This window comes from Alosa pseudoharengus, unplaced genomic scaffold (assembly GCF_046254945.1).
Source record: "Alosa pseudoharengus isolate Yale_2024_CS ecotype anadromous, Long Island Sound unplaced genomic scaffold, YU_APseudo_1.1 YU_APseudo_1.1_scf_21, whole genome shotgun sequence".
Lineage (NCBI taxonomy): Eukaryota > Metazoa > Chordata > Actinopteri > Clupeiformes > Clupeidae > Alosa > Alosa pseudoharengus.
In genome coordinates this window covers 21,628,417-21,651,916 of record NW_027468674.1, presented here as the reverse complement: position 1 = coordinate 21,651,916, position 23,500 = coordinate 21,628,417, and the positions used below count along the sequence as shown (strand labels likewise).

The 23,500-nt window shown below is 42.1% G+C and overlaps 1 protein-coding gene across 3 annotated transcripts; it reads left to right on the top strand.

Annotated features, from left to right (window-relative positions):
* Positions 1-725: 725 nt before the first annotated feature.
* LOC143137830 (inhibitor of nuclear factor kappa-B kinase subunit alpha-like) lies at positions 726-16,220 on the top strand. 3 transcript variants are annotated; one of them, XM_076298160.1, is made up of 22 exons: positions 726-1,071; positions 1,279-1,395; positions 1,746-1,840; positions 2,350-2,467; positions 2,796-2,865; positions 3,274-3,362; positions 3,589-3,678; positions 4,535-4,671; positions 4,793-4,900; positions 5,635-5,770; positions 6,423-6,617; positions 7,427-7,526; positions 8,552-8,675; positions 9,303-9,454; positions 9,760-9,821; positions 10,159-10,268; positions 10,446-10,495; positions 10,714-10,813; positions 11,041-11,188; positions 12,061-12,194; positions 12,482-12,581; positions 15,495-16,220. In XM_076298160.1, exons 2-22 carry the CDS (start codon positions 1,288-1,290, stop codon positions 15,540-15,542), a joined length of 2,274 nt encoding a protein of 757 aa, XP_076154275.1. In that variant the 5' UTR covers positions 726-1,071; positions 1,279-1,287; the 3' UTR covers positions 15,543-16,220. The 3 variants fall into 3 exon arrangements, with proteins under 3 accessions (XP_076154275.1, XP_076154276.1, XP_076154274.1); XM_076298161.1 differs by having other exon boundaries at positions 1,261-1,395; XM_076298159.1 differs by having other exon boundaries at positions 726-1,395.
* The last annotated feature ends 7,280 nt before the right edge of the window (positions 16,221-23,500 follow it).

The following is a 23,500-nucleotide window of genomic DNA, read 5'->3' as shown; positions in this document are numbered from 1 at the left end:
TCCATAGATAAAAAAAAAATAAGCAAGTCTAACCTCCTGAATTGTGTTTCAAACTGCACCAGATTGATGCATTTAAACATTAAAATATACAACATTTTCTTACAGGGGAGCATGCCCCAAACCCTGACACAACATCAAAGGAATGCAGGTCCAGCCAATAACCAAAAATGTTTATTTCTATTTCTATTTTATTTGGTAAGGATGACAGTTTGTAAATCAGTGGTTCTCATTCTTTAGAATTTCAGTGGTCCTAGTAGATCCCGTCAATTAACTCTGGGACCCTGGTCCCAACACTGAGAACCACTGATGGTATGAAATGGTAAAATGTATTCTTTTTATTTTTTGCTGTGCAGTAATGATGCTGGATGAGGCAAACAAAACAGCTGTTACCTGGCCCCACCAAATCTCACTCCAAGGTTTTTTTTAAAAAATGGGAAGCTCTGTATGGTGCCATCTTTATCAATCTGATCAGACCCCCTTGTGAGTTTTTGTAAATTTTATGTTTTATCACAAAGTGATCAAACAGTGCTTACTGACCCCACTATATTGTGACTATCAGTGTAATAAAATGTTTGTTGTATTTGAAGAAACGGCAAGTGACTTCGCCCAGGACTAATCTGTTGTTGAAGACCATAAAAACACGTTTCTGGGCAGTTATAAGCCATCGGGAGCTCTATGATAGGCTAGGCTAGCCTACTTGCCGCGCTGACGTCACGAAGTGGAAAGTAGCCTACACATTGGCGCTCACCCAGATGTTGCCCCAAACGCCAGTGATGCTGTTATTAGGCTATGTTTTTCTGTTCATAGCATTAGGCTACGATATGTGAGACAACACCACATAGCCTACGCATTCAGTTCATTTACCATAAATGTAGAGAAATGATGTAGCCTTGGCTAGCCTCAAATTTAATGTTCTCGGACTAGCCTACCTCGAACGTTCAAGTCGACAGTGTTAACATCGGACAGGCCAAAGCTATCCACCCGTTGTCGACTCTGATCTGTCAGCGGATGGGATGGGCATCATGACAAAAGACCGTAAACACACCCAGTAAAAAAGACTCATTAATATAGGTGAGTAGTCTAATCGTAAAACAATTATTGATGTTCCTTTCTCTTTCTCTCATTTTCGTTCCCTTTGCTATCAGTGGCTTCGCTTAGGAAACTGAAAACCGAAACTAAGCATGCTTCAGCCTGGCAGCTTGTGACCGATCTGTAATGTGTGTAGTGCGCTAGGTTTGGCATGACCTGATTATGTTAAAGGTGTCGCCCGTTGCCCAGCTGGCTAGGATGGAGCGGCCGGCTTTGATCGGTCAGAATCAAATTTGTGGATCATGGAGGATGATGGACAATCTGGGGACGGGCGGATTTGCCCATGTTTACTTGTACCAAAACATGGTAAGTAACCCTCATTCCGTGATTTTAACCAACAAGTCCTTGGTGTGTTTTAATTAGGTAGATAGCCTAATGGATGGTTGGCGTTGCCATGCATGGATAGACTCTCTGATAGCCCACTGAAATTGTAACAATATATATAATCTGTGAAGTCTGGTACAAGGTTGTTTCTTTTTGTTTTCTTCATTTTTAACTGAAGCACTTCTGGCGAAATGTTATTTCCTTACGCAATTTACCTTTGTCTTCCGTTTTCTTCGGAACGTCACAGATGAGGAAATGTGTAGGCAATGTCTTGGACTAACCACAGCATAAATTTGAAGTGAGTGCATAGGCTACGTGTGGTCTCTTTTCAGGAGACGCAGGAGAAGATCGCTGTTAAACTGTGTCGCCTGGAGCTGACAGCTCGCAATAAGGACCGCTGGAGCAGGGAAATCCAGATTATGAAGAAGTCAGTGGATTTCTTAGATGTCTGCAGTTGGGAGTTTTAGCTAGATGCTAAAACTTCCTAATTTAAACGACAGGCAAAGTCTGAAGTCTAACTAAAGCTAATAGGCCTACTCAATAATGTTTTTGAGTTAGTTAGTTTATCTTTTGATAATAATAATTGAATTAGCTTTTGTTAGACCCCATGCCATCTGGTAAATCCCACTCACTTTAGGTAACTTAGTTGAGTGGGAATCACATCATAGCAGTGCTTAAATCCAGATGCATAACAGTCTGGTGATGAGAACAGGCAGTAGCCTAACAGTAGGAAGATGTGAGCACATGTCTCCAGGGGGAGCAGGTAACTGCAAGCAGTGGGTTTTTGAATGTAAGGGTAGATCTAGCGAAAGGCCTGACACAGTATCTTAAGTTGGGAAGAGCAGGCTTATGTGTGTAAAGATATAGAAGTGACTGACGATCAGTTGCAATTGATGAGTTAGAATGTCCTTTCTCCCCATCTCGTCTCATTCCCAGATTAAATCATCCCAATGTAGTGACGGCCAGGGATGTGCCTGAGGCGATGACCTGCATCTCCCTGAACAACCTGCCCTTGCTAGCTATGGAGTACTGCTCCAAAGGGGACCTACGTAAGGTGTGTGTGTGTGTGTATGAGACTGTGTGTGGTGTGTGTGTGTGTGTGTGTGTGTGTGTGTATGTGTATGAGACTGTGTGTGGTGTGTGTGTGTGAGATGACATGCATCGCCCTGAACGACCTGCCCCACCTAGCAATGGAGCACTGCTTCAAAGGGGAGCCCTGCAGAAAGTGTTTGCGTATGTGTGTGTAATAGAGCACAGCAGGGCATACACACACAAGTATATGGGTAGCTCCCTCCTGACGTCTCGGGGATTGCATATGCGTGAGAGAGACTGCTCTGCTTGGGATACTGATATGGGAGTGTTGTTGTATTGTTGGTCTGTAGATGCTGAGCAAACCAGAGAACACTTGTGGCCTGAAGGAGAGAAAGGTGCTGGACCTGCTGCATGATGTTGGTGGGTGTTCTTATAACTGTGTGTGTGTGTATGTGTGTGTGTGTGTGTGTGTGCGTGTGTATAGACAATTAAACAGCTGTGTGGTGTAGGCAATGTTTTCTGTACCCATGAGTGTCAAAGCTGTATTCCATCCCTGAAAATATTTGAATCCTTTCTGTTTGTGTGTGTGTTTCTGAGTGAGTGAATGAGTGAGTGAATATTTGTGTGAGCATATACAGTATGTATAATGTATGTGTAACTAGTTGTGAAACAGCCTTCACAACCACAAAGCAGAAAATCATATTTAACCTTAGGGAGCACACATATTCCTAATGCACCCTAATAGTCCATAGCATCAAGACTCTATCCACATTTGATTATCATTCACTCTTGATTGTTCATGATTGGCTCATCTACAATCTATTTTAGGGTCTGGAGTCCAGTACCTCCACGCCAACAACATCATTCATCGAGACCTCAAGCCAGAGAACATTGTGTTGCAGGATGTTAATGGAAGGGTAAGATGATCATGGGTCGGATTATGATGGAGAGAGCCTCAGTGCTGAACAGAGAAGTGTCATTTGTGATGCAAATTGTGAATTTCTCTCTCTCTCTCTCTCTCCCTCCCTCCCTCCCTCTCCCTTCACCCCCCTCCCCTCTCTCTCACACACACACACACACACACACTCTCTCTATGGTGTGTCTCTGTGTGTGTATGAGTGTGTGTGTTGCTCCCTCTTTTAGTTGATCCATAAAATCATTGACCTGGGCTATGCCAAAGACCTGGACGAGGGAAGCCTGTGCACATCTTTCGTTGGGACGCTACAATACTTGGTGAGAACTCAAATTTCACATTTTTAAATTCAAATTTGTTGAGTGACTGTTTGGGTATAGTGTTGACTAAGCCAGTGTTAAGAGTACATGAGGTAGGCTACATCATTGTTGGATATAGGATTAACAGCAGTTAAAAAACAGAATAATAATAATAGAATGATGATGTGATGATGTGAGTGCATTCTCAGTCTCTTTTTACACCTTTGTAGAAGGATGTTATCATGTTTTACCAGTCTGATTTGTGTTAAACATGAACATAAACAATGATAAATGCTGATTGTTTTTGTCAGTTTCAAATTATTCCTTAGGAAACTTGAGGGTTTTTACTTCTTTTGTGGAAGGTTACCAACACATTTAGACATACAGACAGACAGACATACAGATTCGAGGCTTTATCCATCTTTTGTGGAAGGTTACCAACACATTTAGACAGACAGACATACAGATTCGAGGCTTTATCCACATGATGATAATCGTGTTCACACATCTCTCCCTTTTCTAACTAAGAATGTGGGCACAGCATCACATACAACACAAATACTGTATCATATAACACATGACAGCACATAACATATACCATATGTGTAACATATATTCACAACCCACCCAATACAAACACATCAAGTCAGAACACACAGTTGGCACATCATTGTAACGTAGTCGTTAACGCTGGATCTCTGCATAAGTTTGTTAAGACACAATTGTAGCTGTTTCATTACCACAGGTCTTTTCCTCCAGCAGCACATCTAAACCAAACTGCCATCTGTCAGGTTCTGTTAGTATTGTCTTGGGCAGTAGGAATACACCGTAATGACATTGGAAAGTGAGCGCTGTTCTGTTCTGTGTCTCACTTCAGGCCCCTGAGCTGTTTGAGAACCAACTTGAGAACAGGCCGTACACTGGCACGGTGGACTACTGGAGTTTCGGCACCATGATCTTTGAGTGCTGCTGTGGATTCAGACCCTTTCTGCACAACCTTCAGCCTGTTCAGTGGTAGGTCACAATGCTCAGCCCTAAAGGAGAACTTTGGGGGCATGTTTAAAATCCTGAAGGATCAGATTAACTGTCAGGCTGTAAAAGGCAGATGTGACTGAGGATGTTGTGTTTCTCCCAGGGCCACTTTAGTGAGGGATAAGGGGGCCGAGGACATCATGGCTGTGGAGGACGAGAACGGAAAGGTGGTGTTCTCCGCCCACCTACCACAACCCCACTACCTCAGCAGGTGACTTGTGGCCTATTTACACCGGAATTATGAATCTACACGCCTCAAGCATGTTTTGACTCTACAGTATATAAACAAACCTCAAAGTCCACGTTACGCGTTTTCATATCATCCTAAATTAATGACGTGGTACTGTAGATTAGTCTGGTTCTATTTTAAATAAATCACGCCTCTTTCATAAGGCTGCTTTGATTTCGAACTTGCACACTGTGGGTGTGACAGAAGCATGAATTGGCCTAACTGAGAAGTGCGTAACTGAAACGCGTAAAAAATGGCTTATGCGCGATTTACGTGCGAATGGGAGAATTCGCCCCATTGTTATGTCATGTCAGAGACGGAGGCAATGTAAGTTGATTAATTTACGTTACACTCACATCTGTCTATCTGTCTATCTGTGTCTCTCTCTCTCTCTATCTATCTCTCTCTCTCTCTCTCTCTCTGTGGGTGTGTGTGTTTGTGTGTGTTTGTCTGTGTGTGTGTGTGTGTGCGCGCGCGCGTGTGTGTATGTGTGCATGTGTGTGTGTGTGTATGCGTGCATGTGTGTGTGTATGTATGCGTGCGTGTGTGTGTATATGTGTGTGTGCATGTGTGTGTGTGTGCATGTGTGTGTGTGTGTGTGTGTGTGTGTGTGTGTGTGTGTGTGTGTGTGTATGTGTGTGTGCATGTGTGCGTGTGTGTGTGTGTGTGTGTGTGCATGTGTGCATGTGTGTGTGTGTGTGTGTGTGTGTGTGTAGTGTTCTAGTGGAGCCTCTGGAGCGTGTGCTGCAGCTGATGCTGCAGTGGAACTCTGTCGGGAGAGGAGGGCCCGTGAACCCCGACACTAAGAAACCCCGCTGCTTTGAGCTGCTTGACCAGCTACTCAACATCAAGGTCTGGGAGAAAAAAATATTTAAATACACTTATTTAAATAAAAATGATGTGTGTGTGTGCCTATATATATACTGGGTAGAAAGACAACTATTATTACTTGTATATAACACTGTAGATAATAATGTTTTAAAGACGGCAATGTTTGTTAGGGTCAGTATTCTTACTTAGTACACTATGCTTACAGAGCACTGCGCCTCTGTAAGGAGAATAGATAAGAAAGATAACCAGATGAGTCATTTAACCCCACTCCTCTGCATCTGACCTTTGACTCTTTATCTTCCGTGTGAAGGTGGTGTTGAGAGTAACATACAATAACACATAACAAGACCATTTAAGAAAAAGAAAATAAAAAGGGTGAAAATAAAAATAAAAAGGTATAGTCGTTTCGAGGATAGATTAGTAAAACAACCAGATGAGTCATTTAACCTCACTCCCCTGTATCTGACGTTTGCTCCTTCATCTTCCCTGTGAAGGTGGTGCACGTGTTGAACATGGGGGGGGGGGGGGTGTACATCATTGTTGAGGTGGATATAGGATTAACAGCAGTTTCGTCAGTTTCAAAATATTTCTTAGCAAAACTTGAGAAACTAGATGAGTCATTTAACCTCACTCCCCTGTATCTGACGTTTGCTCCTTCATCTTCCCTGTGAAGGTGGTGCACGTGTTGAACATGGGCACGGGGCGTGTCCACTCCTTCCAGCTGTCCGCTGACGAGAGCGTGAACAGCCTGCAGACGCGCCTGGAGGCGGAGACAGGCGTGGCGGCCGGCGACCAGGAGATCCTGCAGAAAGTCGGGGTGTCCCTGGACCCCAGGAAGTCAGCCGCGCAGTGCGTCATGGAAGGCCTGGTGAGAAAGAGAGGGGGAGAGAGAGATAGAAGAGAGGGAAGGAGAGAGAATTATGAAACATGCATGCAAAAACTAGCCTACAGTTGATTATTGTTTAAGACTGCATTCGGTACATTGGGTACACATCTGTATTGAACCAAACGTCCTTTGCCAAAATGGTTTAGTACAGTAGTAGTAGAAATACTAACACCGGTATAATACTACTATTAATAATAATAGAATATGATGGTTTGTGTTATTGAGTGGTTGTCAAGCATAAAAGCAAATTGAACCAACTGTTTAGACATTGATCTGAACTGTACCCATTTAGCTGAGTGTAACATTTTGTCTGTTGCTGTTGAAATAAGTTACAACCTAGAGCACACTTAGTACACTGGTTGAAAAATACTCTGGTAAAAGCAGATCAATGTCCACATACTGTATTGTGCCTTATATATGACCATGCAGCATAGCTAGAAGGAAGGACACATGCTGATGACATGTCTGATTTAGTGCAGGTCAGTGGATGAAAGCATCTGTGATTGATGTGAATAGATGTCAAACAGAAATGTAAAACAATTACAGCATCAATTACAGAAACAATTACAGCACTGTTTAAATATTTGGATGATTAAACCATTTCCTGTTCTTCAGGTTGCTTCAACCTCACTGTCTAAACAGATGCATTCCAATCACTCAGTCAACCTGTCTCTTTCCCTTTATGTATGTATGGCTGTGTGTGTGTGTGTGTGTGGGGGGGGGGGGGTGTATAGGTGTGTATAGGACAGGTTAATTTCCCTTTGTTGATCTCTTATGTCCCCCTCTTACAGAAAGGCTGGGACAGCAACATGGTGTTCCTCTTTGACAAGACAGTGACCAAATACACAGGTCTGAATACAAGGCAACCCTCAGAGAAGGTCAAGGCTATCAGTGAGTATCAGCCTACTGTCCTCAGAGTAGGGCTGGGACATTTCTCTCAGTAGAACTCTTGAAGATAAAAGGTAAAGCTACCCTGGGTGAAGAGAACTCTTAGGTTTGATGATTTGGGGAACACAATAGGGTTTATGCTGAATGTCAGAAGGCTACCCCGGAAAACAGGTCTAATCACATCCATTTATCAAGTGATAAGGTTGATTCTGACAGCAATTCAGCTATCATCAACTACAATACTGTTAACCTGCATTTGAAATGCGTTTTTATCGCCTTTGACGTTATTGTATTGTACAACGGCATGCAAAGTTAAAACAAAAAAAAATTGAACTAAATCAGTGGTCCAATTCCAACCACATAACAATGCTTTAAATATAACCTATACACCTACATATGCTTATTTATCGCTATTTTACCGTGTTTGTGTTGTAATCAACGCTATCCTACTTGACAAGCGGATGTGATTAGACCTGTTTTCCTGTGTAGCCTTCTGACTTTCGGCATAAACCCTATTATCATCGCGAACACTTTTGATAATGGAAGCCAAATTGGGTCTTTTAGAGAAGAATGTAACTAAGGAAAGCTTTAGTCATACAAATTATGACGATAATACAGCGATATTTTTGCATTAGCTTTTGTAAAAGTTCAAGGTGCACATCAAATAACGAAGTTTTAATAAACGTTTTAAAAAGGCTTTATATTTTTCTGTATTGTGTAAGATCCATGAGCTATTTAACCAACCAAAGATCAGAACAATGTCCTTGCATATCCTGTGTCCTTGCATATCCTGTGTCCTTGCATATCCTGTGTCCTTGCATATCCTGTGTCCTTGCATATCCTGTGGAAACAAACAAGCTGTTTGTCTTTGTCTCAAATCTGACCCTGACATTGAACATCCTGTGGAGGGAGGCCTTATCAACAAGTCTGAAATGTGCTAGCTTCCTGTAACCCAACAGACATAACTTCCTGTGATAGTGACTGACCCTGCACTCTCACTCGTTCTGTCTCTCTGTCCTATCCTGCAGTGGTGGAGCAAGAGGAGCAGAAGCCTGTGGTCCGTCTGAAGAAGGTGTGGGGTGAGGCAGTGAATTATGTGTGCCGTCTAAAGGAAGACTGCAGCTGCCTCTTCCAGGGCCAGAGAGCTGCCATGTAAGCTCTACTCTCTCTTGTTTTGAAAGGACAGTGTTGGTTGAAAGTACAGCTTTGGGATTGGTTTGCTTTTATTCAGTTAGGACAGTGAAGAGTGACAGGAAGCGAGTGGGAGAGAGAGGGAGATGGGATCGGGAAATAATTGCAGGTCAGATTTGTGAGACATTGTGTGACCAAGTGAACTTACTCTAAAACATAAGGTGAGGGGCACAGTTACAGTGCCTGTACCATATTCAGGTCCATGTGCCCAGGTCCGAGTCCGGCCCGAGTCATTTCCCGATCCCACCCCATCTCTCTCTTTCACTCGCTTCCTGTCACTCTCTCCACTGTCCTATCTGATTATAGGCATAACACCCCCAACCCCCACCACCCTTCAAAAAGATAGTACTGTGGGGTTCCCCAGTAGTAAAAGTACTGTCTAGTTCCCCAGTAGTAAAAGTACTGTCGAGTTCCTCAGTAGTAAAAGTACTGTCACGTTCCCCAGTATTAAAAGTACTGTCGCGTTCCCTAGTAGTAAAAGTACTGTCGCGTTCCCTAGTAGTAAAAGTACTGTTGCGTTCCCTAGTAGTAAAAGTACTGTCGCGTTCCCCAGGTTGTGCCCTCGCTGACAGTGTTTCTCATTGGTAGGTTGAGTCTACTCCACTACAACACCAACCTGACACGTCTCAAAGCGACCATGTTCGCTGAGTCACAGCAGCTGAAAGCTAAACTGGACTTCTTCAAGAGCTGCCTCCAGTACGACCTAGAGAAGTACAGCGACCAAATGCACTGGGGGATATGTGAGTGAAATGTTTCTCTTCTCTTCTCTTTTCTTCCCTTCTTTTCTCTTCTCTTCCCCTCTGTTCTGTGCTCCTCCTTTTTTCCTCTCTTCACTTCTGCATGGTTTAGATTGCATAATATTGATCATGATATCAACCCCACGCAGCTAGCTAAAGACAATGTGTGAACCTGTGTGAACCCATGTGCTATTCCATTTGTCGATTTATCAGCGTAGCTTTCCCATTGGATTATTGGCTTAACTTTGTTCAAAATTAACATAGTAGCAACATAAGTACATAGAAATTAACTGTCTGTCTTTGTTAAGATTCTGAGAAGATGCTGAAGGCCTGGCAAACGAACGAGGAGAAAGCTACTACATTTGAAGAGGTACAGTGTGTAGACAGCTTTTCTATTGATTTTTTTATTGTTGTTTTATTGGACAGTTTCTGAATGAATGTTTTCATCTAAATAAGGTGGGACCATTGTTGATATTCCATTACAAAAAGACTGCCTTAAAACTTGGATGGATTAGAGGAATTTTTGAACGTTCAAATGACATTCAAATGTAACCCAAACAAAATACTATGACTAATTTGCATTTGCATATGACTAATTTGCATTATAGCAGTTATTTTATCACAGCTGTTACATGTCTTTGTCTACATACTGTGGTGTACAGGATGCTTTTGTGAAATGAGTGACAGTGCATCTACCCTGCCTCTAGGTGGCAGAAGTGAGTCACTTGGATGAGGAGATCATGGCTCTGCACTCCGAGATTGTGGAGCTGCAGAGAAGTCCCTTTGCCCGTCGTCAGGGAGAGGTTCTTGACAAACTGTGAGTAAGGACGTGCTAATACAGCCCACTGTAGGTTTCCATGGGCTACATGGGTTTATGTGCCAAAAACAGGATCTACCACCTCCATATCACATTGAAGTTCTTCCATTTGTGTCTCTCTACAAAATCTTCTGTCAGAAAAAAAAAAACATGCTTGTTTGTCTGTCTTTTCTGCAGGGAAGAAAAAGCAAAAGACTTGTACAGACAGCTCAAGAAACAGTGTAAAAGTAAGTTTACAATTGAACATTTTAGAAACTGAATTCTTATATCTCAACATTTATGTCTACTTGAAAAAGCATACCCAAAATCAAATCTTTGGTAACTAACCGTTAGACATTGTTTTCACAATCAATTAACTAATTTATAAGCTCATCTAAGTGTATGCTGAAGTAGTGCATGTCATCTGTATGAGAATGATTATTCTAACCTGTGCTTCCGGTCTTAGACCCTGGGACAACCAGCGACAGCAAAGCCATGGTCAGTCTCATCACACAGAGTGCCCAGAATGCAGTGCAAGTGCTCAAAGATCTGTACTCGCACCTGGAGTAAGGACACACACACACAATACACACACACACACACACACACACACACACACACACACACACACACACACACACACACACACTCACACACACATCACAAATCCTCAATCATCTCTCTGATTAAATGTGTGTGTGTGTGTGTGTGTTTGTGCTTGTGTGTCTGTGTGTGTGTGTGAGTGCGTGTGTGTGGATGTGTGTGTGTGTGTGTGTGTGTGCCTCCTTAACAGAAAGATCCTGATCAGTAAGCAGAAGATCGTGGAGCTGTTCCCTCGGATCGAGCGAGTGCAGGAGCAGATCCGTCAGGCGGACCAGGCCATCATGAACATGCAGGCCCGCAGACAGAAGGAGTTCTGGTTCCTGCTGAAGCTGGCCTGTGTGAGTGTCTTTCTCTCTCTCTCTCTCTCTCACACACACACACACACACACACACACACACACACACACATACACACACAAACACACACAGAGACAGACACACACACACACACACACACACACAAACATACAAACACACACAGAGACAGACACATGGACACACATACATACTGTACAAACATACACAAATACATACACACACTCAAATGCACATGTACGCACACATACATACATACATACATTCACACACATACACATACACATACACATACACATACACATACACATACACATGCACATACACATACACATACACATACACACACACACACACACACACACACACACACACACACACACATATACTATACACATACACGTACACATACACATACACGTACACGTACACGTACACACACACACACACACACACACATACTATACACGTACACGTACACGTACACACACACACACACACACTCCTGGCCATGTTAGTCCACTCAGACTTCCTTCCTTCCTTCCGGAACTCTTTGAAATGACATCTCACTGGTTTCTCAGGCGATAAATAAGGCAAGATAAGAATAGATTGAGAAGAAATAAAGACTATTTTGAGAACTTAAGTTGAACTTAAATTTGGCTGAGACAGGATGAGAGCTATTTCACAGCTGAGCTGATTAATTTCTCGTGAGCCAAAGAAAAGAAAAACCTTTTCAAGAAAAAATACATTTTCTTTCTGTCATTTTTGGGTTTCTAGTCGCTTATTAATCTGTTGGTAGATTTCTTTTTCTCACTGTGAATGCTCACGTGCTGCTTGTGTCTCTCTTTCTCTCTCTCTCACTCTCTCTCTCTCTCTCTCTCTCTCTCTCTCTCAGAGTTCTTTCCGGAACTCTGTAACGGCGAGCCCAGACTCCATGAGCCCGACGATGCCCCACTGGCACCCCTCCCCGTCCTCGCAGCCCCCCAGTGGCCCACACCCCCTGGCGTCCCTCCCCAGCCCTGGAGACAGGTAAGGGCCTGCAGCCAGCACCACCACATCACACACTCCACACTGACCACTGACCAAGCCGAGCCAGGGAAATACATTGGGCATATTGCCATTTCACTATAGTATAGTAGTAGTAATAGTAATAGTAATTGCAGTAGAAATAGTTTTTGCAATAGTATCTCTATGTATGTGACAAATAATATCCCCAAATCCTTGAAATATCACATACATATCACATACATGTCACATCCATATCACATACATATCAACAGTGTAATGGTTTTCTCTCATCTGTCTCTCTGTGTCAGTGACTCCACGGCAGCGCTGCTTCAGGAGAGCCACAGGAGGCTGTCCCAGCTCAGCGGCCTGCTGAGAGAGGCCCAGGACGACCAGGCCCACAGCATGCTGGTGAGTGCATGGACACAGGCACAGGGGAGGGACACAGTATGTGTACCATCGTGGTTAGTTAGTCATCCATTTTAACCACCCTTGTGGGACATATGGCTGCAGTGCGCTTCCTCCACTCATTACGGTCTTGTGCTTTGGCTGATACCTCGCCATCTCCTCCGGCACAGCCATGATAATTCTCCGCAGACTTGTCTTTGGCCTGCTCCTCTGTTCTCTTAAGTAGCTGGAGTCCAGTGGAGGGCAGCTTTAGGAATCCTGTCACTGGGCATTCTCAGGATGTGACCACATCTTCTGATCCTTCTTTTCTTTGATCTCTTGGGGACAAGTTCTTACAGCCTGTTCTCCTGGCTCAGGTCCTTCTTGGATTCTTTCTTAGGCCTGTAGAGGTTGCAGATCTTCCTAAGACAGCTGTTGTGGAATGAACTTAAATGATGAGCGCAGTGTCTCGTTCATGAACTAAAGCTATCATGTTGCGACAGGCCCACAGTATGGGCGTGAGTGGGCACGCCAGGGTCAGACTTTGGGGACAGTTAAGCCCAAAATATACCCATGCCAAGTTTTTATTTGTAGTGGAAATTAAACAAGATGAAAAGCAAAGACAATTTATATTGTGCTAGAGATAGACATGAAAGAAAAAGTGCTTGATTGGCCAAAGAAGAAATCATATGAAATTGACATTTTTAATGGATATGAATGGGCTTAACTGTATGTTTATTATTGTTGTTTATTATTGTTATAGGTTCTGTGACACTTTTTAGGTAGGCAAGGGACGTGTTGAGCGCATTAAACAAATTGTGACGTAACATCATGGCGTAGGTGAAAAATTGCCATGAATTGTCTCGCTTTATCAACCGTGTCTGAGGCTTTTATTTTTTTATTTATTTTTTTTATTTTAATTATTTTGTGTCTTTTATTGTTCTTTGTGTGAGGTGCTGCTATTATTGGTCTAGGATTTTAGCAATGAGTTGAACAAAGTCTCAGCCAGTCAGTAGTTGAGTCAGAAATCTCAGAGAGCTTTATTTACAGCACCAGACATTACATTACATTACATTACATTTAACAGACACTTCGCCCTGACACACTTATTATTGGATATCTCACACAGCTTACATCTCCAAGTATGATATGATAGGAATCAAGATGACTACATCACGTCTTTTGCACAAAATTGTATACAAGGATGTACAGTAACCCCTAACAACCGACATCATGTGACATTATACCCAAGGCCTGATCTAACATACATGAAGGCGCCAACCCCCTAGTAGGAGATGGCTTCTCCAAGTCAAGGCCCCTTCTATCTTAATAAACCAGCACTCAGACCCTATTACCTTGAGAAGGAATGCCATAAATAAAAAACATCTCTCAACATCTATGTTCCTGTTCACCCATACATTTCCATGTATAATCTTGTTCACATACAGAAGTAAAGAACACATAAGTAAAGCACCCAGCACACACATACAGTATATGGAAATATCTTTTGTTACATCCCGGTCTAGGGCTTGTGGGATATAACAAAAACGGGCAGACACAAAACTTAAGAAAATGGTGTATTTTTTAATACAAAAAAAAACAGTATGGAAAAATGTCTAAATTAAGAAAAACACGGCCTACAAAGTAGGCCTCGGCGGCCAGGCGCTCACTCCTGGTCTCTCACCCCAGGGAGTGAGAGAGATGACGGCAAGTTGCTCGGGCAAGGCCCGAGGCTGGCCCTAGTGGCAGCGAACGATCCCCACAGCTAGCAAGAGCCCCTGCTCAATGACGTCAGCCCCCTTTTAAAGGGCCGGGCTACCCTGACGTCATAGGGTTTCACACCACCCCTCAGCTGCAGCCAATCTGCCTGGAAGCACACAACAAAAGTAACAAACACACATAATACACAAGACCCACAGGGTCGTAACACTTTAAGGAAGAAATTTCTTCCTTAAAGTTTCTGTTTCAAGTTCTCTGACCTCTTCCTACCTGTGAAATGTACACACCTGTGTTTATTATTGTTGGCCCTGATTTAAACAATAGGCCGAATGCAAAGGGTAGTGTCTAGATCAAAGCTGCCCGACGGACAATATGGCGGGAGTTCCGGATGACATTCCTGATGATGCTCTTGTAACTTCTACTCGTAACTGACTATTCTAACCCTAAACCTAACCCTTACCCTAATCCTAATCTAACCTTAACTTAACCTTAACCCTATACGTTTCAAAATGAAAATTCAGAACGAAAGCACATAGGCAAGTCCCTCCACTCGGCAGCCATATTGCAGCGCTTTTTATCGGGCATCTACAGTATCTTGGCAGAAATGCGTGTGCGCAAGGGTTCACGACACCAACCTTGCTCCTTTAGGGGCAGCCGTGGCCTACTGGTTAGCGCTTCGGACTTGTAACCAGAGGGTTGCCGGTTCAAACCCCGACCAGTAGGCACGGCTGAAGTGCCCTTGAACAAGGCACCTAACAGCTCATTGCTCCCCGAGCGCCTTTGTTGTTGCAGGCAGCTCACTGCGCCGGGATTAGTGTGTGCTTCACCTCACTGTGTGTTCACTGTGTGCTGAGTGTGTTTCCCTAATTCACGGATTGGGATAAATGCAGAGACCAAATTTCCCTCATAGGATCAAAAGAGTATATATACTTATACTTATACTTGCTCCAGCGGCGAGATCACAACACATGATTGGCACAATGTCTTCACAACACACCACATGATTGGCTCAATGTATTCACATGTCGACGTTTTGCCGCGGAAGGGGTGGGATATTTGCGTTACAAACTAACTCCATGCCTTTCTATGGAGGATTTTTTTGAGTGTTGTGTCTCCTCATTAGAAAGTCTCTAGCTGTATTGAGCTAACCCACCAATGTTGTGAGTGGTCTCTGGTTTGAACTATCTATCCTGACATTCTGACTTCTTTTTGTTACAGGATCTAGACTGGAGTTGGACCAGCTATGAGTCCTTATGCATGAAGTAGCAGACCCTTCAAAATATGTAACTGTCTGCCACCTCATCCTGTGGTGCTACCGTAAACCTGCTCTGTGAACATCTGATACACTACTAAGAATGGACTTATTCCAATTTCTGGAAAGTTCTGTTTATAGTCGCTTGTCTGTCAATCATCTGGTAGGCCCAAGACGCCACTTTGCATGTTCTTATATTTGGTCAAGTTAATTTGAACCACAATCAACAAAGAAATGTTTACATGTCGTTCACCGTAGGACACATAGATTAGGTGTGGTGTGGATGGGGGTTGGTTACCTGGTAGTGGAGAGTTGGACATAGTTGGTAATTATTTTACCAACCAAAGTTTGTTGAATATGTTTGTCAACAAACTATCAGTAGCTATACAAATATGCACCATTAAAGTAAGGTGTGATGTTTTTATTATTTAACAGTATTCAGTGTGTAATATGGTGACAAATCATTTGCATGATATTTTTCATTGTGGAAATGATTTCTTTTGTAACTCTTAGAGTGTTTCTGTACAAGCCAGTGGCTCCACTGTATCAAATTAAAGAATGTTGTTAACTATAGAATAATTACAGCATATTCTGTCCATGTAATACATAATGTATACATAACAAAATCATGAAATGGCCACCCTGAAATTGTAAGAATTGCAATTAAAAAATCTAGGCTTCACTAGCTATTTCCTGTTTCAATGTGTCATTGTTCTGTTTACACCCGACTCTTCCCCTTACCTGACTTGTCTTAGAGAGGTACCAGTTTTCTATGTAGGCCTACTCAGTAGAGGAACCAGTTCTTTTTGTATGAATACAGTTTGGTTCTGTGGAAGATTCCTACAATAGCAGACGTCTGATCATATGGAATTAGCTGTAACGATAAACAGTTGACGTTTTCACAGGTAATTTGTTGTTCGCTGCTTTGTACCCCCAGTCTTTTAAACGGGTCTGTGACCAGCGGCGACAATGGCTGCAGGACCGGATGGCTGCTTGCCTGTGCTGGGTTACTCCCACTCCCCTCCCCTGTTGCAATCGTGTGATTTTCATGTTGTAAAGTGTACTGATTCTCTGTGGATGCACATAATGGATCAGATGCACAAATACCTGATAAATGACAGAAGCTCCTGTGCACACGCTCTTTCCATGGAGATTTGCACAACTGCATTCTTTGCTGCAGATTCGGATGTCAGTCCCATCCTTCTTGTAAGACTGTAATGTGTGTCTTGTTAGTGGCATGCCAAACTAGCCAAACAACATGCATGTTACTCCACACGTGTCTTCTCTTTTACTGAATCTATTGTAGAAATGGTTTAGAGAGAACAAGGTGAATGTTCTGGATTGGCCGAGTCAAAGTCCAGACCTCAATCTACAGGTCTCAATTTACCTCAATTTATAAACATTGTAGGATCCTTGCAAATGATGAAGTAAATAAAAGTTTGGGAGGCGAGCATTGGGATTTTCCCAGACCTCTTACAGTATTTGGCAATTTATTCCCACTTTCCCTCTTCCACCTTGTCATTCCAGTTGATGCTCACACAATTACCTCCTGTCCTGCTCAGTTGGGAATAGACAGGGGTGTAGTGCACGCAGGGATCCTGGCTGACTCCTGTCTGAGCAGTCACTCCCACACATACCCTTGCGAGGGGGGTTTCAGGACCCTGGACAGAGACCTTACCAAACCAACCATACTTTTCAGCTGGCATACGAAATGACTCGTAACAATTGTTTATAAAACATTATAAGAAGCAAGGCTTCTCTAAGCATTGCTAGTTCAGTGTTGGTGGGACCAATTTTTACACAGCATGAACTCTCAGTATGTTGGTGGGGCCAAACTGCAGACCAGGATAAGATCCTTTACTAGCACTGTAGTTTACACTCATCTCAGTCAGATCAACTCATCTTAATCAGATGTAACATGATAACAATAAAATACAAATGATAAAAAGTGTATACACTTACTCATACGCTTCCGTTTTGTGAACTATTTGGGTTAAAACAGGAAGTGCATCATATAGGAAGAGGAGGGTGAGGGATAGAAAATGTTTGATCATTTATTTGTGTAAACACGGTGCAAAATGGTCCTTATTAATGCCCATTCAGCACTTTTATACAGTGAAAAAAAAAATCTTAATGTATATATACAGTATATGTTATATGCACATGCCCACAGATGTTCTGCTGAAATCCACACTGACCCTAATGACCACATCACTCGAACCTGGTCGTCAACTGTGTTGAGACCAGTGTGACTGCCATGGGAATGAAGCAGCTGAAGAGGACAGACTGTATTTACCTTCATGAGACTGGACAAGGGACAGAGGGGACAGTGAATGTCCTTTCTGAGGACCCGCTGAAGGGAAATGTGTCACTGAAACAGAGAGTCGTCACAGACTCAGACAAGGGGCTGCGTAAGTGTCAGGTCATTCATGGAGACTTTAAAGTGGAGGAGACATTGTCGTCATATGTCAAAAGAATTCAAGGTGAGCTGAATTTTCATTTTGGTTTACTGTTCGAATTTCTTGTGAATGGAGACTTGTGTGTGTGTGTGTGTGTGAGAATGTTTGTGTGTGTGTGTCTGTGTGTTTTCCACTTACAGTACATTTAAGGGCACTGCTTATAATGATCGTCGCTAGGGTAGCTGGCGTTCAGGCCACCTGAAACCTGAAAAATGCCGTTTGTGTTACATAACAACCTGAACCATTGCACCCAAGATGACAAAATATTTATGATATATGATATGTTGGTCTTAAGGGCCCGTCTAGCCCATCAACTTAGCCCATAAGCACTCATCTGTGATTTGCCCCCCCTCAGTCATAAATTAAAATGCAACAACATTTCACTATAATCACGACTATCTTCGGTTAAGATGTTCTGAACTGCACCAAATTGCTTGTGTATGATAACCCTGACAGCCTCTGGGGATATGTCAAATTTCATGGAATTCCATCCATGGGGGGGTATACAATTAATTAATGTATGTGTACATTTAGTGATTGTACATCCATCAGCCTGTAGATGGTGGTGTTGAGTGAAGGGTTGCCTGTAGGGTATGGTGAAAAATTACACACACACACACATTTTTTATTTTACCTTTATTTTACCAGGAAGGTTCCATTGAGACACAATGTCTCTTCTGCCAGGGAGTCCTGGTCAAGACGTCAGCAATGATTTCATTTAGAAAGACAAAGATGGACAACATGGGACATGGATACAGAGCAAAGACACCAATAACACACTAACACAGAAGACACAGAGTCAAAGACAACAAAGGCTAAGGAGAGCTAAAAGAATACATTCGAATAAAATAGAACACTAGAAGCAGTGACACTGTTCAGTGTAAGCTAACTTTAAAGTACTTTTAAAAACATTTAAGGAGGGTAATGAGTCCAAGTTGAGCGTGTATTGAAGCTCATTCCAGCATGTGGTGCAAAGGATGAAAAGGCAGATTTCCCCAGTTTTGTTTGTGATGTTGGAGACTGTAGGAGGACCTTGTTTCAAGAACGGGTGCTGTATGTAGAAGGCAAAATGACAGACACACACACATACATACACACCCATAAATATGCGAGCACACACGCACGCACACACACACACACACACACACACACACATACACACAGAAGCACACATACAGTACATCTTTCTATACAAAGGTATACTATGCAGGTTCAGGTATTTTTGACGACTGTAGAGCTCCCTCTAGAGTCGCAATATATTTGTATTTTACTCTGCCGAGGTAAATAGCCTACTTCTCATGGCTTGTCCCCCCTATACACAATGAAAATGCTTTTGTTTGGGAGGTTTAGGATTAACAACAGGCAAAAACTCCAAAGAGCTATATACTGACAAGGTAATGTTTCATGATTCTCACAAGCTGTCTTCGGGTTTCCTTTCTTGAAGTTGCATGGCTGGTTCTCTCGTTAACTATAACTAGATTCCCCTATTACAAGTTTGTTTACCATCAAGGTGAAAGGTGCATACCTTTAATTACAAGAAAATCTATCTCTCTCTCTGTGTGTGTGTGTGTGTGTGTGTGTGTGTGTGTTTGTGCAGTGCCAAGTTTGACGTTATTTAGATAAGAAATGCAAAATATATTGTTAAATATCGGTAAAAGAAGCACACATTATTGGTTTTGCCTCACTCAGCACAGTGCCGGACCAGAAAGGCTAGAAGCGGAGCAATAGCAGCACCCAATGCATCAGTGCACAGCACAGGTAGTCAAGTCAATATGCAAGGTGTTTTGATGATAATCATGTCGACCTCAACAATATAGAATGCCTCTGTATGTGGTTTGCTTGCATAAAATGATTCTACAGATTTTGCAAAAATTTGCCAACCCACACAATAGTAGGGGATGGAGTTGCAGACAAATTGACAAGAGGACTGAGCGGCAGTCACATCTAGTTTAGATGTGTTTCATCTAATCAGATCTGAACATCTGAAAAATCTGAGATCTGAACATTGTTTCTGAGAGAATGGATGTTTTTATTGGACTGTCAAGTAGTGGGGTCATGTTACTGTGCTGTTTTGAGCGAGCCTTTGGCACGTCCCTCTTGTGCTGTTCCACATAGTGACCACACAATGTCCCCATTTCCAATGTTATGACATCTTTGCATGTCTAGAGTGGTGTGCTTCATTCAGAATTCATCACAGACAGTGAGGTGTTTGTTTGTTACAGTAAAAGAGCACTACTCATGTCTCAGGTTGATGATGTAGAATCAGGAAAGGAAAAATTAAAAGAAATCACACCATGACTGATGTAATGTTTGAAAATCAAGTTTTCTGTGTCTTACCAACCTGTAATTGAAGTTCTGTAGTACAGAAATGTAGTGTTTTAATGTAAATTGAAATAGAAGTGAAAAATAAGGAAATTGTACTAGCAGCGAAGCAGTGGTCATGTAGGTTAAGCCAGAGTTTTTTCTTCCGGATTTTTTTTTCTTTTCAGTAATTTTGTGTCAACGATTCCCGGGACACTGAAAGACCAGGGTGCACGAAACTTGGTGAGCATGTAGCCCCACAAGGATGACACCACTGATTTTCGTTTTGATCTGTTGCCATTTGATGTATAGCTCCACCTAGTAAAAAAATGAAAAAGCAAAAACGAGGCAGGTCGCAGGTATCTTTGGATGACATGTTCAAAACTGCACAAATTTTTAATAGTAGCATTATGATACCCTCTGAATGCATGCCAAGTTGCGTGGAATTCTGTTCATAGGGGGTCATACAATAAATGAATATGTAAGTGAATATCGAGAGAACCGTAGGGCGTAGGATGACAAAAATTATTTTTGTATGTTGGTCTCCAGGGGCCATGTCATATCCAGTCATTTGAGGTATAGCCCTATCTAGTTAAAAATGAAAAAGCAAAAATGAGGCATTGTAATAACAGGTATCTTTGGCTGACAGGTTGAAAACTGCACTCAAATTTGAAGTGTAGGATAATTATGACACCCTCTGAATGCAGTTTTGTGGAATTCCATTCATGGTGGGCCATATCAGCTACACACACATACACCCATGCATGCACATACACACACACACAAACACATAAACACACACATGTAATTTTCATGTACCACATCAGCATTTTTGTTCAGTGAATCTTTTGTAAATTGCTGTAAAAAAATTGTAATTGTAAAAAAAATTGTAAAAAAGCCAGGCAATAGGCCTATAGGCCCGACGGTAATTGTAAAGCAATTTACAAAAGATTCACTGAACAAAAATGCTGATGTGGTACATGAAAATTTAGCTAAAAATGTGGAGAATGCAATGCAATCAAGCATTTTGGACGATATATTGTCACAAGCTGGCAGAATAGGCAACAGGCCGATGTGCGTTTTATTTGGAGACTGTTTTGCGAGACAGAGACTGAATTTGCTGCTGATATTCTGGGGATAGGCTACAACATAGCCAATGTACGACTTTAGCCTTTTAATATATTTGCAGCATTGGATCAGTCTTTCTAGAACAGGCAAGGGCTTTCTAGCCTCACGTCAGCAGCGCTGCATCACCCATATAGCCTAAATTAAAACAACCAGCGGATGGTGGGCGGATGGAAAATTGGTCAAAAAACTTTGGTGCTGATGGATGGCTGATGGATGCTAAGTTTTGCTATGCAGTTATGGTTGAAATAATAGCCCATCAGCGCATCTCTAGTGTGTGTGCCTCTCTCTCGCTCAGAGGGGAGGGGGAGGCTGAGGGGTCGATCAAGCATGGATTCTAAACTCTGTGGTGGATAGGATCTACAATTAGGTGTTAACAATACTACTACGCTAGGTCGAAGTACTCCCAAGTGCTATTGCGCCACACATTGTAGTTCTCCTGTTTATTCGCTTGGAAAAACGCCACGTTTCATGTTGCGTGGCCGTAGCATTTCTATCAACTACTCGTGCAACTGTATTTAAGTCGGGAAAACGTGGATGTTTTTGATTACTTCTACGCTTAGTTACGGCAAAGCCCGCTAGCATAGCAACATGCTAACACAGTCCAGCCGCGCACCAGAGCGTTTGAGTGCACGTACCGACACGGGAGAGGTATGACTCAACTCGTGAAAGTTAAGGTAAGAACATATATTACTACTGACATTGGGTGGCGTGTTCCTTTAAGTTATAGTAACTGACTTCACTTCTGTCTGAATAAAAGCACACAGATTAAAATTTTCTGAAAGCATTGTTTATTTTTAAAGCAATGGCAACTGGTCCAGTTGGGCAATGAATGAATGTAGAGATCCGTCTGAATTCGTCATTTATCTGTATAAAAGAAAGGCACAATGTTAGAAAATTTACCTCAAGACAAACAACAAAATGAACAAAATCTACAACGTGGTTTGCAGGGATTGACACAGAATATTTCTCAAACTTCAAAACATAAATAAATGTTGGCCTACCTATTATGTTCAGGTTAAGCTAAGAATGTCAAATGGCCCACAATCCTTCATAAATAGTGACAATGTTAGGCTAAACTAGGACGACCAAATATGATCCTCAAACACGTGCAGTGTTAGAACTAGCAATACTAATGTTAAGTGCTGAATACAGCTGCCACGGTGAAGTTTGAAGACACCAGACAGCTAAATTTACCTTTACTAACTCCAAATTATCAAAAGGCAGGCTGCAGGTAACTTTGAAGATGCCAGCTAAAGTCATCTTGTCAAATGGTTTAATTACCGTGAAAGCAGCAGCTAGCTTGGAAGACACGATAGCTAACTGTCTGTAGACAGCTAGCTAAATCCATATTTTCAAATATTCAGCAAAAGGGCAAGCTGTAACATTAATTTCATATGTAGTGTCACGTGACAATGATTTTGATGCACTGTGTGCCGTTGTTTGATAGCTGTTTCTTTTAAAACAAACACAAAAATAGTAGGCTAGACTACTTTCACGTACCTTTGATGTTCCATGCAGGCTACAGGATCCTGTGCCATCATTTCTTTTACTTCTCAGGCGTGGTCTGGAAGGTTCTGAACGTTTAGTTGTGTTAAGTTTGGTCACGAGATTTACAAGTTTCAGTAACTTAATACTTATCTATTGTTAGGTGAAAGCAAGACTGTGTGTTGAAAATCCATATATTAATAAGTTGAGACAGCTTTCTTTCTTTTTCAGTATGACAAACTCCTTAAAATAAGTTGTCAACTCACCTATACATGTACAAGTAGCAAACTTAATTTTTTTTTATGTCGAAAATGTTCTTGTTCATTCAAATGTTCATTTTAAGTTTTATCTACTAACCTCATGAATCATTTTTTAGAGTGTGTTAACAAGCAGGGAGATGATGAAAATCAGTAGTTCTACTCAAACTACTTGTGCATGTAGGCTATGGAAGATTGGTCAAATCTAGCAAGTAGGAAAGTTTAATGACGTGAAAGTGAAAGTAAGACATTCGAAAAGCCAACGAAAGTTAAGGTTGCTTTTGATAGTACAAATACTTACAAAGCTGGTGCTCTAAATAGCGATTCTATTGTCTTTGAAAG